General features: G+C 42.4%; 4 protein-coding genes across 4 annotated transcripts; 1 reads left to right on the plus strand and 3 right to left on the minus strand.

The window, feature by feature from the left end:
* Window positions 1-1213: 1213 nt before the first annotated feature.
* foxi3b (forkhead box I3b) lies at window positions 1214-3517 on the minus strand. The gene is made up of 2 exons (XM_062393231.1): window positions 2702-3517; window positions 1214-2496 (listed from the first exon to the last, which is right to left on the minus strand). The coding sequence occupies exons 1-2, from the start codon at window positions 3300-3302 to the stop codon at window positions 1919-1921; spliced, it is 1179 nt and encodes a 392-aa protein (XP_062249215.1). The 5' UTR covers window positions 3303-3517; the 3' UTR covers window positions 1214-1918.
* Window positions 3518-4313: 796 nt separating this feature from the next.
* Window positions 4314-5368, plus strand: syce3 (synaptonemal complex central element protein 3). Its single transcript, XM_062393944.1, has 3 exons — window positions 4314-4466; window positions 4749-4851; window positions 4931-5368. The coding sequence occupies exons 2-3, from the start codon at window positions 4749-4751 to the stop codon at window positions 5098-5100; spliced, it is 273 nt and encodes a 90-aa protein (XP_062249928.1). The 5' UTR covers window positions 4314-4466; the 3' UTR covers window positions 5101-5368.
* A 7869-nt stretch (window positions 5369-13237) lies between these two features.
* LOC133958916 (protein Wnt-8-like) lies at window positions 13238-15158 on the minus strand. The gene is made up of 6 exons (XM_062393943.1): window positions 15091-15158; window positions 14964-14997; window positions 14736-14865; window positions 14226-14351; window positions 13965-14107; window positions 13238-13859 (listed from the first exon to the last, which is right to left on the minus strand). Exons 1-6 carry the CDS (start codon window positions 15156-15158, stop codon window positions 13302-13304), a joined length of 1059 nt encoding a protein of 352 aa, XP_062249927.1. The 3' UTR covers window positions 13238-13301.
* Window positions 15159-15768: 610 nt separating this feature from the next.
* LOC133958979 (protein Wnt-8a-like) lies at window positions 15769-18027 on the minus strand. The gene is made up of 6 exons (XM_062394029.1): window positions 17957-18027; window positions 17814-17847; window positions 17523-17661; window positions 16779-16904; window positions 16543-16685; window positions 15769-16335 (listed from the first exon to the last, which is right to left on the minus strand). The coding sequence occupies exons 1-6, from the start codon at window positions 18025-18027 to the stop codon at window positions 15769-15771; spliced, it is 1080 nt and encodes a 359-aa protein (XP_062250013.1).
* Window positions 18028-18373: the final 346 nt, after the last annotated feature.

Here is an 18373-nt window from a genome sequence, read left to right on the forward strand (position 1 = left end):
TTTACATGAACACAAAAGCACAAAAAAGTATTTTTCTGTTAAAAATAGTTTAAATAAGTAGACTGACATGAGTAGGGCGGTATTTTATATTTTCATTCCGGCCTGTAGCGTCTGGCCTCAGGTTCTTAAAAACTTCCAGATTCCTTTATCTTCTATCCAAGTTAGAAGCAAACTAAAAGAGAACTTAACCGAGTGCAATATAACCCACTGTGCAATGTTATCATGTGCGTTGGTACTGTAATCATGTACCCAACTGTTTTGAAACCATTTGTTTTATTCTATTTATTGCTTCTGATTTCATATTTATGTATTAGGGTGTAGTGTGACTTTATGTGTGAATGTTATGTTCTGTATCTGCATGATGAATATAAAGACATTGAAACAAATAACAGACTATATAGAAACATTCAAATATACTGTACAGGTTCTTGTTTTTTAAAGTGCACCTGAAATTTACATTACACTAACCCTAAACCAAGTCTGCTTTTACAAGTGAATATTATAATTCATTCTTATACTGCATATTACTTTCCATACTTCCCTTCTATAACCGTTTTTACTATACATTTGTACAATACACACGTTTCTCTATGCATAAGACAATGAAGCTATTTATTTTTGGTTAAATTCCCTCCTGTTGCTTGAGCTGAATAATGTTTGTACTTGATGCACAGAGTTCACTCTCCACTGTCACATAACCATGTAATGGTGAAACTTATAGAGTAATAATGAATCAACATATTGTGAGTCATGCTCCGTCCCTGTGTTTATTCAGCAATCATTTCGCACTTCAGCATCTTTACAGCCTTTTTATTTTTTACAGTTGGTCCCTTCGCATAAATAAAGCCGCCTGCATCCAGTCAGCTATATCTGTGTGCAGATCGTGTGACAGAGACGGAGCTCTGTGTTTAGCGTAGCCGAGAGAGAGGGAAAGCCTCTATGGGAATGTGGAATCTCACTGTTGAGCAGAACCAGTTAACTATCAATCACACACAGATCAGGTGTCACCGACACGCAGGATCTGCGCTGCTGGTCATCGCTTTTCTAGCAGGACTGTTTTCTGTCAGTAAGAACTTATGTCTGTAACTGTATCTCTCAAGGAGGGGGGGTGGGGCTGGTTGAGAGAAATCTTAGAGCAGCATATGCTCCTGTTTAGTCATTATACTTAACATATAATGAGGCATAAAATAATTCAAAAGTTGACCTCTAAAAGATTTTATTCATAATAAAAACACAAAATGAACAGTATACATCAAAAATGTATTTTGTACACCAAGAAAGCAACAATACAAATGTATAACGTTACACAACACATAAACATATTTACACTTATTCATATATCAAGCAAGACTGTAAGTTCATGGGATAGTTGAACTAAGCAGATAAACTAATTTTTATTTCACCTTCTTATATTTCCCACTACACAACACGTCGTAGACAATGGTGTAATTAAACTACTCCTCTAAATGTGCTGCCTGAGCATTGTATGTGAGATAGCATCAGATAATCCCAGATAACGTGTGGAATGGCCTGGTGTCAGCAGCAGATCTGGAATCTGTTAATAATGAGTCAGATCTGATAGAGAGCGCCTCTGGATTGAATAAAGGCTGACTGAGGATCTGATAGAGAGGCTGAGTGCGGTTTCAGGGAGTGACACTAGTTGCTCCGCCGCGGCTGACTCAGCTGTTCCTGTGAGAATCAAAGTCTTTTTACTCCGGTGTCACACGCTGTCGTGTTCTCAACTGTCGCAGTCAGCGCAAACATACTCTGTGTGTATGTGTGTATGTGTGTTTGTGTGTGTGTGTGTGTGGGTGTGGGTGTGTGTGTATTGTCTTTGACTTCTCTAAAAAAACAGACTGGTACCCTTTCCCATTGAGTGTCTTTTAAAAACAAACCTTTCCCCCTCTTAATTGTCTTATCAAACTTCTGTGCCCTCGCGATGGTAGATGATCCCTGACGAGCCCAGCATGGGGTAGAAATGGCCATTGGAGCCATTGTACTGGCTGAGGATGGGGCTTGTGTACCCTAAGGAGGAGTGGGTGGGTGAGGAGGAGAGCACAGGGGGAGCAGACACTTGCGGTACCCACTCTGAGCCGACCGAGTTAGGGGAGTAAGTGCTGAAGCTTCCTGCTTGTGTGGGTCTTAGAGGCCCATCTAAAGGCAGGTTAATCTGTAGCGGCCTGCTCAACCCGTCACCTCCGACCTCATTGGCTGCACTGGAGGTCACTCCAGACATCTCAGACAAGAAGCTGCTCAGACACGGTGCGGGACCCGATGACGAGGGGGACGGGATCCTGTCCGGTGAGGGGGAGATGTTAAGGGCAGGGTTTCCAGAAAGTTTGGGGCTGCCCCTCTCACTGTCGCCGGACTCTTGAGCCCCCGAGCTGCCTTCACCTCCAGGGAGGATGTCAGACTTTCTCTTCCTCTTGCGGCGGAAGTTTCCGTTGTCAAACATCTTTTCACAGTTTGGGTCAAGCGTCCAGTAGTTGCCCTTTCCTGTGATAACAAGGAACAGAGTTGTGAGATTCAGTTAAGATTTTAAAACTGGGCCAACAAGATACATCACACCATGAAGATTACAGCAATATAATCACACAGCACTTCAAATGAAGTGAATTAATCAAATAAGCCAATTTCTGTCAGAGAGAATTATTTAAAAAATTGTAATGAATAAAAAAGGAAGTGAATTATAAAGTATTACCTGGATCATCCTCGTCCCGGGGTACTTTCTTGAAGCAGTCATTGAGTGACAGGTTGTGTCTGATGGAGTTCTGCCAGCCCGCTTTACTCTTGTTGTAGAAAGGGAAATTGTCGGCGACATACTGGTAAATCTGACTCAGTGTCAGTCTCCTGTCGGGCGCTCCGTGGATGGCCATGGCAATGAGAGCCGAGTAGGAGTATGGGGGCCTGACCAGCTTCATCAGGTCTTCTTGTGAGGGCAGAGAGAACCAGCTCAGCTCCCCTCCTGGGCCCCCAGCTCCGACCGGACCCAGGTAAGGCCTCTGCATGCCATAGTGCTGAGGCACAAAGGGTGGGCCGGGGTTACCGGAGGGGCCAGCGGTAGCCAGGTACGGAGGCGTGTTGATCCCGGAGCCGTTGAACCAGAGGTAAGGGTTCGGTGTGGAGGTGGCGTAGTCGCTCAGGTCGTAGGAGGTCGGAGTGGTGCGCTGAGGGCTCGGCAGTGAAGGAGGAGGGTAGTAACAGTCGCTGTACATGCTGAGCTCCGGGGGCTCCTGTCCCAGGCTGGGAAACTGAGGGCCACATCGAGGAGGAGACTGGCCCTGGGCTTCAAATGAAGACATTGTCAAGTTCTTTCTCACCCTTTTGGTGCAGTCGTTTCTTCCTTTCGATATCAAGCTGATTGTGTGGCCCCTGAGAGTTCCTTGTTCAGTCCTCTGTGAGTATTTGAATGTGAGTTGATCCAAGTAATGCTCTGAAAGCTTCCCAGTGGCTGACTTATCTTCCCCAGCCCCTGCCTGTCTGTTTGCCCTTGGTTTATGTCAAGATGTCACCTGTCACACCGGCTTTATCTGTTTCCCAGGAAACGCCCCATCTCTTTTGATTGGCTGCTCTCTCAGGTGAATTCTCTCATTTCCCCCTGTGTCAGCTAGTTCAGTCACTCCACAGGTTATTTCCGCAACAGTCAAATTATTTTACACAACATGTTGTTACTCAAACATCATTCAGCTCTATAATATGTACTTCTTTTTAAATAATAAAAATACAAAATTTTAATGTAACTGAAATATATTTATATTTGTTTGGTTTATTGAGATTGGATACTAATCACTAGTTGGTGACCTGTAAAGGGAGGCTGTAGGTTTTTACTATTGTTGAATTGCTTTTTCCCTTTGGCATGTCAGCCCGGCTATAATGGAGATACAGATTAGTCTCCATAAAGGTGAACAACCTCTCCAGTCTTTCCTTCTTTTATTTATCTCTTTAAACAATAATGATATATTAAAACAATTATTGTTTTTTATCAAGTATTGATCATCTATACAACTTTGTCTTTTTATCAGGACAAAGTTATGGAGATATTATTGTGACCTCTTTATGGCAGGAAAAATATGACAGAAGAAGGAAACAGCATTGTCACTACACTATATAGTATCATTGGTTATAATATTTTATTAATACTTTAAAGTAAATGTAGTCTCTGTAGATGTAGAGGATGTTTTAGCTTGCATATATGTTAGATCATATTTTTACACAACCCCACATGTAAGCCGATAACAAATAATACATTTTGATCTTAATATTATTGCCAATACAGTGTTTCTGACCTCTAAATAGTCCCGTATGCGGATGAATGGATTCAAACAGCTGCGTGGAAATCATTACACTTTACATCCGGTTACAGTTTAAATAGAGAACGCGCAACACGTAGATGATATTCCTCAAATTCTCGCGAGAACTCCCCGCTCCACAGATTTGACCGTTTCTCTGAAGAAAAGCCTTGTAATGTAAGTTTGGAATGAACGTTTGAATGAAATAACAAAGTGTCGCCTCCCTGGCTGTTCACACAAATACAGCCACCACATGAGGACGCGGTTGTTCTTGGTGGTTCAACGTTAAATTGGTAAATCTCCGAAGTTTAGATTAGCTTCCAATGCTAGCTAACAGACTGCTGCCCTCGCCGTCCGCGAAGCAGCGGCGCTGTCAGCTATCGTCGATTCGCCCGTGAGAAGTGTGTTTAATGGACTGACAGCTTGATACAGAATGAAACATGTCGGCTTCTGATTTAGATGACCGACTCATCCCCCGAGCGTCCTCAGGCGGACCAGGACGGCGTGTTGGAGCTCAACAAAGATTTAGAGAAGATGACAGAATGCGCTGAAAACATGTCAGGTGAGTGACTTGTCGCGGTCAGCCTCCGCGTCGTGTTACGGGGATTCACGTGTGTTTGACTGATGTCGTCCACATGCAGTGCAGTTGACCTGGATGGCCTACGACCTGGTGGCCCTGCGGACCAGCCCCGAGGTGGGGGCCCTGCTGCAGGGGCTGGAGGAGGCGTATCACCGCTGTAGAGCCGCTGTGTGTGGAGCCCGGAGCCGGGAGCCAGATCCAGAGGACAGGGCTGATCCCTCTCAGATCTGATGTGGTCCAGCTCACTGCTGCACGGAGACAAAGGGAGCAAAGCTGTCAAGGCAGAATTAGATCCAGCTGTTATTGTGTTTTGTTCAAGTAAATATTGTAATTGCTTTGGCGATCTTATTGTTAAGGGGGAAGCAGGAAGTTATATATAACTGCTTCTGAGCACATTCAAATAAATGTTTATTTTAAAAACAAGTTATGTACACTGTAGTAATTTAAAAACCGTTGATGTTAAAATGGTGTGTTTGTTATGTAAGTAACAGTCATTTGATTCATGCACCTTGTTAAAGTGAATAAATAAAAAACATAAAATGACTACTGTGGACTGTTGTTTTTTTAGCTAGACCTATTTTTACCTTTCTATTGTCCCTTTATTGTATATTTGACTTTACATTTGAATGTTGGACCTCTTTAATTCAGTTTAATGTTTATTGTAATTGCGTTTTTACCTGTTTTGTTCCTGTGTGATTATTTTTCAGATGGAAAACATGGAGAAGACCAGAGAGCAAGCTCCCACCTCCGCCCACATCGATCTGGAAATCATACTGAAAGGGCTGGACTCCATGTCTAACTGTATGATTCAACTGGCATGTATGTGTAAACTGTTTTATCCCCATTCACGCCCTTTATAACATTGTCAGTCAGGTGACCGTGATGATTTACAAATATGCAAAGCGTATGATGTTGTCCCAGATCATAAACTTGATAGCCAAAACGGAGTTATTGAACAGCTGCACTGCTTAGCCTTTTCTTGGAGATGTCAGTGGCGCGGACTACATGATGCTACATGATGTCTGTCAGATCGCACCCTGCTGATGGGTAGATAGGAGTAACTGTAGGATTTAACACGCGTTGCTTTCCATCATGCCATTTGATGTGAGTAGTGATGTTGCAACTTCTTTTCTTTTTTTTTTGCCATGGGGGACAGATGTGGGCAAAGAGGCAGTCAGAGCCGTCTTCTTATCATGTTGTCATAATTATAACCGTGCACTCACTTTGAACTCACGGGCTGGAGACAAACATCAGAGCTTCGTCCAAAATCAACTGGTTAAAGGGAAGCTTTAGAGTTACTGTGACACGTCATGCTTTGTCTCTTCTTCACAGTTTACTGTCTTGGCAGTTTTTACAAAAGAGATACACCTTCTCACTTGTACTGAGAGGAAACCATACAAGAGGTTCTCTGACAGATGCCAGTGTATCTGTTGATGCAGGATGAAACTGGCAGATCACTTTTGGATACAGAAGCATAATTGAGGGTTTCAGGGAAATATTATACATTACCAATATCACAATTATGTATCGTTTTTCAGTCACACATAAGTAAATTAACAATATAGGGTCCTATTGAGATGCATACCTCTTCTGCCAGGGAGTCCTGGTCAAGAAATGGTCAGCAAATATCAGTTTTCCTGTTTTAAAATATAAGCAGAGACAGATAAAATAAACAAAATATGATAGAACACAACAAAAAAGATTAAAACACAGAACAATCACAGACAAAGAACATGAATCAATGGCTAAAGTTATGTAGCACTTGTTTCTCTCCGGCTGTTTGCTGTTGAGTGTTATAATCAGTGATGTGGAGTCTTATATGTTTTGCAATGTGCCATTTGGGCATCTGAGAAGTGACAGCATTGTAAAACATGATATTTGTTTTTTCCGCCTGCAGTGAAAACCCAGCTGAAGCAGTGTGATCTGATCGTCTGTGTTGGCTCCCCTGACAAGCAGCTCCAGGTGGCACCGCAGCAGCGGCCACCAGCTTGACCTGAAACTGAAGCATGAAGAACAGAGGTAATGTTGTGTGTCAGGATGACATAGTTTCACAGATTATACAGATCATCACCCGCGTAAAAAGCCTTTATTTTTCTTCAGTTCTATTTACAAAAAATACCCCAAATAACAGTGACCTTTTACAATTTGGAAATTGTGTGGGTTATTCTTAAAAATGTTTCTGAACAGGGCACATACATGCATGTGCTAAAATTAGCAAACGGAAAACACTACAACACACAAACACCCACATTAGGGCTGGTGCTGGTCAGAGTCCTGCAGGATGCAGCAGACTACATTGGCTCTGCGCTTCAGAGATCCGGTCTGTGGCATCAATGAGCAGCAGCAGGGTATGAGTGTGTGTGTGTATGTGCGGGTGTGTGATGGGTAATCATCTCCTGCCCCCCAGGGAAACTGCAGCCAGCATACAAAAAGAGATGACAGGGACCTAATGACGCAGCGCAGCAAGTGCGCATCAAACTCTCTTCGAGGCCATTTCACAACATGTGAACTTTAAAGTTTACTTTGAACTCACTGGCATTTCCTCCTCATTCTAACAATGTAGATACACACATCGTACATTTTCACATTACTATTTTGTTGTTGAGTCCAGTGCCAAAGGAGTGGGATTCTCTTGGTTATGGATTTTATGGACCTTGACTTAAGGGGGAATTTAATAGAGCCTTTAGAGTTAACCACAAATGTCCTGTTTCCCAAAGGCAGATACACCTTCACACACACGCATGCACACAATCAATCAGTTGTGGTCCCAACAGCACATTTGTGTATGTGTAGGTTTGTGATTCTGCTGCAGAAGAAGGATGAGTTATGTGAGCCTTTGGGAAGCATTTCCTGACCTTGTTCAATTCTCTGAAAGCAACTCCAGCTTGATGTCTGCTTACCTCTCTAACTGGAACCCAAACCCTGGATGCAGCATAAATCATTCATAGTAAGCACTAAAAAAAAGTCAAAGGTTGTTTTTCTGTTGGAAGAGGTGTAGAAATGTGTTTTTAGAAAGTTGTTAATGTTGTATTAGAAATGTTACTCAGATGTTCTTTGTTACTCAGCCCAGGGAATAAAATGCCATCTCCTTATTTCTCACACAGCGGAGAAAAGGGCTCGTCTGTGTCTCTGTACAATGTCGCCATCTGTTGTTTCCTTTGTGCAAATGCTTAACATGTTATTGCACAGTCAAGTTCACCCTTAACAATCCTGTATACTCTTCTGTATGCCAACTATACATAGAAATTGGGGCTTGATTGTGATTCTGCTTTTGATTGTCACCTGCTTTTGGTCCTGATATTGAATTGTTCATCAAAGCAGGTTGTGTTGGCATTGCAGAGGGTGGAATGAGTGTATTTGATCTGGGAGCAGACAGATGAATAACTAAAGTATAGCAATATTGAAAACTAACTAAAAAATATATTTTACAAACTTGTATATTTGCATTACTCAGGATGCATTGCTTGCTAGAGTCCTAAATTGTTTAAATGACCTGTAAGACATGTCTCTGGGTTTGGAGGGCCTTGTTTGAGCTATTAGCCTTGACAGTGCTGCCCTCTTGTGGAAACCATGGAGTGTGTTAAACAGAAATGTGGCTATATTGGAACTAGATTTAGCTGTTTATCTGTTTCAAACACAACATAATTAGCAGCATCTTCCTAAGTTTAAAGGGTCATTCTTTTTTTTATGATTTGGTCTTGTTGTCCATGCGTCTTGCTCCTGTCAACATGCAAATGGAACTGACTGGCTGGTGTTCACGTAACCAAACCAAATATCTGAGCTGAGAACAAATCCAAAGAGTATTATAACCTTCAGTACACAGTTTCTGCAAAAAAAAAAATATATATTCCTGTCAGGAGAGGAATTGGATGTTTTGAAGTCCTTTCAGCTGAGGATGTGTCATGATCTGGATCCTCTTGCACACAACAAATAAATTGGCGAAATACACACTTGGTCTGGTTTGGCGGTGAAAAGCAACAGAACTACAGAGATGTTCCTTCATATGACTGCAGTTCTTTGTGCACACCACCATGATTTATTTCTGTTACGTCTGGAGGGAAAGCACTGATGTCAAGCTTCTCCGAGCCAGGTGACTTCAAGTAGTCATCTTCCCTCAAAGTCATTATCATGATATTATTGTCATCAGCACAAGTGATGAGCGTGAAGGCAACTATCATAGAATTTGGTTTGTTAATAATTAAATTTGTTGCATACAGAGCAATATTTAAGTTTAATTTAAAAATGTGTTGAGTTTATAGAAATAAACGGCCAGTTTAATAATAGTTTGTAGCTTCTTTCTAACAAACTCCTAAACTTCTTTATCCTTTACAAATACTGTAAAATACACAGTACAAACATTGTGTCATGGCCAAAGTATTTCAGTGGCATAGTGGGATTTAAGTCTTCTTTGCTGTGTTGTGGAGAACAAAATATACATGTGAATAAATTTGAATATGTCCTATAGTTGTGGTTGATTTTGATGATTTCATGTTGGATTTCGGTCATTATTCTTGACCATTAAGAACATTAGATACAATTATTAATTATGACTGTACCACTCCGACAGCCCCGTGCCTATTATACAAAACCAAAGACTAGAAACAATCAATGGTATAAACATATTTTTTGGTAGACTCACAAAGAACACATGAAGGTCACACTCAGGTGTTTGCTGCATAATGCAGACTACATATTAACAAATATAGAAAACCATTCGATATCATCGAATAACAAGTTTAAACATGTTTGAAGAAATAAGTTTAGATAGACTTACCATTAACTCCTCTTCTGTCTCCTTTCATCAATACTTTGTCACAGCCTGGAAACTTAAGCTGGGGTCACAGCATGTCAGACGCTGGTCGAAGACATATTATACGGGACTGTTTAAGACAGATGTTTTAAAAGATGAAACCACAAAACTGCAATTTTATTGTCTCTGCCAGTGAGGCAATCTATTTTTCACCCCTGTCTCTTTGTTAATTTTTGTTTTGTTAGTTGATTTGTATGTATGTGTGTTTGTTTATAAGCAAGATTACACAAATACAACGGATATCCACGTATTTCGAATAATTTCAGAAAAGAAACCAGTAAATTGCAGATCAGTGGTCAGATCAATAAATGTTGTTTTTTTCTGTTTCTTTAATATTGTAAAATTGGTCGATTTTCAACATTGCCACAGTTTTCACAGGGAATAGTTCATGAATCTTTATGGAAAAAATTCTGCACATTAAGGGAATTGGTGTCTGTGTGTATGTGATTTTTTTTTTGTGTGTTAGACAAATGTCGATTTGAAACATCTTTTCTACTCACTGTCTTCTTCTAGTCAGCCAGACTTTGTGCATTCTGTCGCATCACCTCGTCTTTAGAGGTCGTCTAAACTCTTGCTTTCTTTCATATAAAGACAGAGCGAGGGTCTACTTGACAGCGGGACCTTTTTTGTTTCGCAGCAGGCTTATCATCTTGAAGTCTTGAACATATCTTTGTGAAAGCAAAGTTTAGCGTGACCTCTCTGCTTTAAGTAGAAAATGTTAGTACTCTAAACATGGTTTCCTTTCACATGGATGTGTGACCACATGCAAAAAGCCGTGATGGTTGTGTGGAGTCTGCTTTGCTGAGTCTTCTCCTTTTCCGAGTGGTGTCATGATTTCAAACACGCTTCTTATTCTAATTCGTAGCCAGGCGACATTGGAGGCCGCGTCAGATCTTGTATCCCAGCCGCAGCCTGTCCCGTGTCAGGCCTCTTGGCATCTCACACCCAGGTGAGAGAGGAGGGGAGAGGGGAAGAGGGGATGATCAATCACGCTCAGATCCCCCAAAGACCCCCAGGCATGTCTGGGTGAATACATGACTCCTCCTGGGGGGTCCTTGTAGGCGATCATCCACCCTCCCACTGTTTTCCTCTTCTGTCCTGATTGGGAAACATACCTTCAATGGAAGACAACAATCCAGCCTCTGTAGTGGAGGCATGGACATTAGTGGATCACTGTAAAGCCCCTTTTAGGTGTAAACAATCCTGAAACTCTATCAAATGTAACCACAGAACATTTTATAAAATGTTGCCAAAAGAACTGTTACTGCTAATTTATTTTGCAGCAATTAAAGACACAACAGATGTGGTCATGCCACACGCATCGTATGGGGCCAATATGGAACCAATAATGTACCCAGTGGAGAGCAGAGATAAGGGGCGGAGCGGTGAGGGGCCTCCAGCGGAGCTAAACCTTCATTAACACACAGCAGGATAGCATGGGAAATACAGGATGTCCCCAGGAGCAAACAGACAAATGGAGAAGGATGAGAAGTGAGGGTCTGTGGGAGAGTGTTACCTGCTCCCTCAAAATACATTCACCCCTAGACTCATTGTTTATTAGGACTTTGGTGTGTTTCTTATACAGTTCATGTGTTTTGTTAAACAAGTGCTAGTGGGCTGACGTCAACCTTTAAAGACTACAAGCAGTATTGACCCAACTGGAGCTTCCTCCACCAAATTGTTGCTTTTATTCTTAGGGATGTGTTGACTCCAGATCTATAATGGAATGATAACAGTGGTTGTGTCACGTTTGTTTTTGTTCGATTGTTTGTTTATTTGTTAGCAGGATTAGGCAAAAACGACTAAATTGATTTCCACAAAAGTTGACTAGATGGGGGCCTGGGAAGAACCAATTACATTCGGTGTGGCGCCTGATTCTTTCTTTAACTTTTTTTATTTCAAATAAATGTAAGACCTGGACAATCATGTGTGGAATTGCTTGGTTGACATATGAGCCATTTTATGCTGTAATTACACCAAATGTTGGTGGGTTTTTTTGTCTGTCTACTGGATTGTTGCCAAACGTTGCAGATAGATGTGGTGAAACAAATGAGGCACATTTAGGGAACTATGATACGTGAGCGTGTGAAATTTGGTGCAGCTTTATTGAATTTACTCTTGGGTCTTGGTGGATATATGCACTCTGAGACAATATGCCTAAACTGGAGTTCTCTGACTTTATTGTTGCTTCAGTTCTCAATATGGTGTCTCCAGATGATGTATCATTTGGTCTCCTAAATCACACAGGTTATGTTTTCAGCTGTGCCCTGTTTGTTTCTTACTTACTTATTGATTTCCATCCCAACCCATTTAGGTGTGACTGTGCATCAAGGGTTAGATCCAACAATATTATTCTCTTTATTACTTAATCTAGAACGCTGTTCTATGACAAATAAATGATATATGTTATCAGACTAATTATGTATATATAAAAAGATAGATGTACATTATTTATTTCAAATTGGGAAATGATTGAGCACAACAGGAGCTGCTGCAGCAGGCTCCTTCATGGCGCCTTTGTTATACTATGCAGACAAATACAGAAAATATATATTTCTGTCTTTATATTTACTATTATAACTAGACAATCATGTGGGATTGTTCTATGTTGGTAGAGGTATGTGATCTATAGAGTGCAATTATAGTTCTTGCTGTAATCTCTCACTTTAGCTTGTTGTTTACTGCTTCCACAGTAACTGATCTGTAAAGACTGTGAATCAGCCCCCCCCCCCCCCCCCCCCCCCCCCAGGGTATGGACCCCCTGATGAAGGCAATATCCATGCCATCACTCATTTAGCTGAGTCAGTGACAGATTTATGACACGTCCAGCTGAGAGTAAGATTTTTGGGAGATACAGGGGGTAGAGGGAATAGTAGGGGGGGGGGAATGAATGGCTCCTTCAGACACAGATAGGCTGGTGGGCGGAGAGAGGAGGCTTCTCTCATACCTAATTCCCTGCAAATTATAAGATTACAAATCAACCCCATCCATGGAATGTGAGTCAGGCTTGTTTCCCTAGGAGATACAGTGTAATAACTGGACCTCAGTAAGACCCTGTTTTTTTGCAGTTTGGGCATTTTTTCCTGTGACAGATTGTCAATGTGTTTCCCCCTCCAGCTTTGATGTATTGTGATAAGCATACGCCTGTGGGATGTGACTGGGTCTGCGGATTATCAGGCCAAATACCCTCCAACTGGAAGGTGGAAATACTTCCCCTAATTTGTCTTTCAAAGCTTCGCTGCTCTTTTGAATGAAATCAATACACATTGACATCAAAGTGGTGGTTGTGGATCAACCCTGGATCAACACCTTGATGAAGGTGTGAAATGCACCATGTTTATCCATGTAATCCTCTGTTGAGTGTATTCAGCCCATTCTTATTCTAACAGACAAGTTGTTTGCATGTGGGATTTATTAAGTAAAATAAGTCCTTTCGACTCGAATAAAACTTTGCACTCAGGACTCTTGTTTAAGATTTGTTTTTTTTTATTTATTTATATAAAGTGTTCATAAATAGAAACTCAAGTCTTTATACAAGTGGACATGAACAACAGGATAGAAAAAGTGCAAACAGAGGTTAAACAACTGCAACGTATAAAACGCATTCATGGGATTAATGTGTTCATTTGGGTACACGGTGTCTCCGTCTGTAGCCGTGTCCGTCCCCAGCCTCCCTCCGGGCGCACACATGTTTCACCATGACCTGGGAGCAGTCCTCACAGTTCACCTTGCAGCACCAGTGGAATTTGCAGTTGCAGCTGCTCACCACCTCCGTGCGCCTCTCCTCCACCCTCAGGCCGCAGTCATGGCACAACCTGCGGCAGCTCCTCCTCTCCCACTGGGTCAGACCGTCCCCGTGCTGCAGGCACTCCCGGCCCTCGGTGCCATACAGGCCCAGGCTCACGTTCCTCCTGCAGTAGTCCGGGGAGTCCTCCAGGTAGATGAGCTCCGTCTTGTCGATGCTGCCGAACGCCTCCACGATGGCCCCGCGGCTGTCCGCGCTGTTGCCGGCCCGTATGCGCTTCTTGTCGATGTCAAGCTTCTGGGCCTGTCTGTGCTTCATCTTCAAATAGTTGCCGGTCTCTCTGAAATCTGACAGCTGCGTCCAGCAGGTTTGGACGCTGCAGCTCTCCGACATGCCATGACACCTGCAGATGCGCTTCATTGTTGCCTTCACAGCCTGTGGGAAATCAGAGACACTAAATCAAATGACTGCAGACAATTTCAAACTGTAGTGTCAGATGAGTGATTGTGGTGTTTGTGTGTGTTTGTAAGTGTAACTTACCAGTCGTCCGGCCTCGTTGTTGTGCAGGTTGACAGCAGCTCTGGAGTCCTGCCCTGTCTCCTGCGCATCCACGTACTGTTTGGAGACCCTCTCCCCGAAATCCACGTTATCACTGCAGCCACCCCACAACCAGCCACGACCACCTGCACACACACAATAATATAACTGAAAATCTAATAACCATCTTAAAACCCATAGAACATAGCACAAACTGAACTCATATAATGAATCATAATCGATAATATAGGCTTTAATCCTCACCAATTTTCCCGTTCTTTGACACATCACAGCCACAATTGTCCAGGTCTCCCAGGCTGCAGTTCCTGGTCAGAGTGTACATGACGCCCGCTGCACTGATGGCTTGGATGAAGGAAGTCTCTCTTGTGGCTGTCAGTGAGGGAAAATGAGCAGTCATATTTATCGAATGAAGGTCAAAGAAATGTTAAAATTTAAATTAATTAGATTACCATAAAAAATCATATATTTGTTTTGCATGCATAGTAAATAATGTTAATGTGTCTGAAAAATACACACAATTCTCATGGTCGTATTGTGTAATTAATGCAATGCCGATCTGTAATATACCTAATTTCATATTCATGGAAGCGTATTCAGCTAATGTTAGTGTTTCCATAACATACTGTACTACTGTGCATGTGTTCTTTGTATTATCCAAACAATAAGAATTTTTTTCCCTTTAACTTACTGACGTGCAAACATAGCTCACTAATCACCCTCAATATTTTCTGGAAATGTATTTTCTCGACCTACCGCGTCTCAGGCCCTTGAGCTGCGTGGCGCTGTCCGGACAGTTCCATTTATCCCACGCAAACTGTTGCTTGCACTCCTCAATCCCGCTCAGAGCGCCCACCTGCACGCTCCTGGCGTAGTTCAGATAGGCCTGCAGGGGAGGCAGTGACCAGTTAAATTTTTTGTGATCGAAACACATTTAGAATAGTTATCATCAACCTTTCAGCGTAATATCAATTCTCTATTTACCTTAGGTCCCGTCATCAGAAAGTTACTGGCCACCCTGAGACGATGGAGATAGAGGATAAAGAGGATCAGCCCATATTCAGCTTAAACAACATATATAAAAGATGCAAGCAAATAGAAAGTATCTTACCAAGTGTGTCCTGGACAGATTTTGCATAAAAGAGCAATCAGCCAAAGTAAGAATTGCACCATTTTCATCTGTTGTCCCCTCAACAGCAGAGAGATCCCGTTATTTTCACCCTGCGTTGAGAAACTTTCTCTCTTAATGAATGAAGGACATATGGGACCTTGTGCTTTCTCACTCTTGGTCCGAGGATGCTGATTGGCTGATGGTTTCAGGAAACGCCTTTATGCGCACTTCAAAGGGGGGCATTATAGGGGACAGCTTATTTTCTACCCCTGTTGGATATGGCACCAGGGCACTAATACACAAATAACGGAATCACTGAAGAAGCAGACGGAGTCAAACATAGTAAAAAAATATTTATTCCATTTTAAGTACATAGGCCTACAAAATATTAAAAGTTTTAGACATCACAAAAGACAAACACAACAAATCGGAGAAATGACCCCCAAGCACCAACATAAACCAGTTAGCTCGCGTGGAAGCTTTTCTCTCATGATACATAGTTTGATTTATATAAAGGATCAATTCAGTATAGATAAAGTGCATTAAAAGGCTTCAGCAATGTGATAGTTGAAAATAACATTATTATAAATCTGTACACAGCTAATTGGTGTCAATAATGTTGTGGGAGGTGTAAAGTGATGAGCATATTGACTCAGAAGTCTCTGTAACAAGTGGCGATCACTGCCTGCGCCCATTGTGCCTGCGCCTCGTTTTATTATGTGGTTTCCTCCCGCTTTCCTGACGCGCACAGTAATATTTGGTAACCGTTTGCGTGCATTTCTCGCACCTCACCGTGCAGCACCAGTGGAACTTGCAGTTGCAGCTGCTGACGACCTCGATGCGCTTCTCCACCACCCGCAGGCCGCACTTGTAGCACAGCCGGCGGCAGCTCTTCCTCTCCCACTGGGACATGTTCTTGTTGCCCTTCAGACACTCCCGCCCCTCGGTGCCCGGGAAGCCCATGCTCCTGTTCTTGACGCAGTAGTCCGGGGAATCCTCCTGGTAGATGAGCTCCGTCCGTGGGATTCCGCGAAAACCGTGCGTGATGGCTCCTCGGTTGTCCGCGCTGTTCCCGGCCCTCGCAGGCTTCTTGTCCATCTCCAGTTTCTTTGCGTTCTCGTGCTTCATCTTCAGATAGTTCCCAACCTCTCTGAAGTCGGCCAGCTGCATCCAGCAGGTCTGGATGCTGCAGCTCCCGGACACACCGTGACACTTGCAGGCTCTTCTCATTGTGCTTTTGACCGCCTGCAGAGATAGTGAGGGAAGAGAATGTTGTTATAAAACTTGCACAACCTTTCTTTGTCTTTCCTTACGTTTGTAAACATGCAACATTATATATTTAGTATATTGATATTCCAAAAAACAAAACGTTTCCACCTTATTCCCTACATCAATAATTCAATTAATGTCAAGTTAAAGAAACTCCAGTAACAGTAAAATGTTATATCTTACCAGTCTGCCTGCCTCATTGTTATGCAGGTTGACTGCAGCGCGCGAGTCATGCCCGTCTTCCAGCGCGTCAACGAACTGTTTGGAGATCTTCTCTCCAAACGCCGCATTATCACTGCAGCCTCCCCAAATCCATCCTCTGCCTCCTGGTGAATAGAAATAATCACTGTTATTCAATTCAAACAAATAAAAAGTCATGTAATTATTTTTCACAGTAAATAGACCCAGCTTGGAATTACCTGTCTGTCCAATTCTGGAGTCATCGCAGCCACAGTTGTCAAAATCCCCCATGCTGCAGTTCTTGGTGAGCGTGTACATCACTCCGGCCGAGCTGATGGCATGGACAAAAGAACTCTCCCTTGTGGCTGCAATAGTGAAAAAGAAAGCAAACCCAGATGTTACACATTGCTGTAAAATCATATTTGCTGCCATAAACAGCTGCTCATAAACTGTGCGTAAAAGGCGCATAAACCATGAGGAAAGGCATTTTTGGAGACGAGTTCTATAATCATATTTGAGGATATTGGCTGTTTTATCTTTATATTTCAGCAGATAATTTAACTTAATGTTTGTGGCTCTCCTCCATGGAGGGTTAGAGCGCGCGCTGAGTTCCAGCACCGTCTCTGCATTGAATGAAAAAAAAAAAAACACTAACAACTTTTTGAAACTAACACTTTACTAGCACTTAAATGGCACTTACTTATAGCACTTTGTAGTTTTGCTTTATTTGAAGAAATTGTATTTTCTTGATTCTTGTCGTCCTTGGTATGTACCCTCGGGTTTGAATGCACTTATTGTAAGTCGCTTTGGATAAAAGCGTCAGCTAAATGAAATGTAATGTAATGTAATGTAATGTAAAGGCTACGATTAACCCGAGAGCGCATCAGCCAAGCTGCGCGATGCTGGACTTCCACTGATCACCGCATCAACTCGCAGCACTATGTTATGCACATGATACAGATGTACAGATACAAATGTCTTACCACTTCTGAGGCCGTTGAGTGTGGATAATTGGAGCGTGCTCTCTGGGCAGTTCCACCTCTCCAAGGCGAACTGGTGTTTGCACTCTTGTATTCCACTCTGTGCACCCACTTGCACACTTCTGGCGTAGGTCAGAAAAGCCTTGAGGGAGAAAGCAGTTGGTTGTTAGTTGTTGTTGTTGTATAAAAATATCCGTCTACATTTGCAAAGCACTTGATATATTTTCAGATGGATATTATAAGGACACAACGTGCCCAAAAAAACAAGAAAAAAAAGGTCAGGGATGCATTTACCTTTGGTCCAGTCATGAGGAAATTATTCACCGTCCTATAAAGGAAACATAACATTCAGGTTTATCCCAGGTCACTAGGCCATCACGACACACACACTATGCTGTAGTATTTTGAATTAAATCTTCCAAAAGAGAGCGACATACCAGGCTAATGCAAACTGAAAGTGACAGCAAATGCACAGAACCACAGCTGTGAGGAGATAGAAAGGTCCCATAGCAGCTGTATTCCAAGCGGAGGCCTGCTTGCTCCTATCCAAGATGTGTATATGCCAAGAGAGAAGAAGGCAACTGAAGTTGTAGCCAGACCCCACGCTGATGATATTTATATGGCCTTGCCCCTTTGACTGACAGATTTGTCTTGCAGGTAACGTTTCACTGTGAAAAAACGCCAACGTCGACATTGATTGCTGCGTCGTATAGACAAATAGGAGCCGTCGGTGCATAAGTGCACTTCAAAGAAATTACGCAGACGGTTTAACAGCTCCTCATTCATTCATTCGCCCATTCATTCACCTGTCGTTCCCAGGCTTTAAGCATTATACAAATCCCTATGAATGGAAA

Source organism: Platichthys flesus, chromosome 8, assembly GCF_949316205.1.
Source record: "Platichthys flesus chromosome 8, fPlaFle2.1, whole genome shotgun sequence".
Taxonomy (NCBI): domain Eukaryota; kingdom Metazoa; phylum Chordata; class Actinopteri; order Pleuronectiformes; family Pleuronectidae; genus Platichthys; species Platichthys flesus.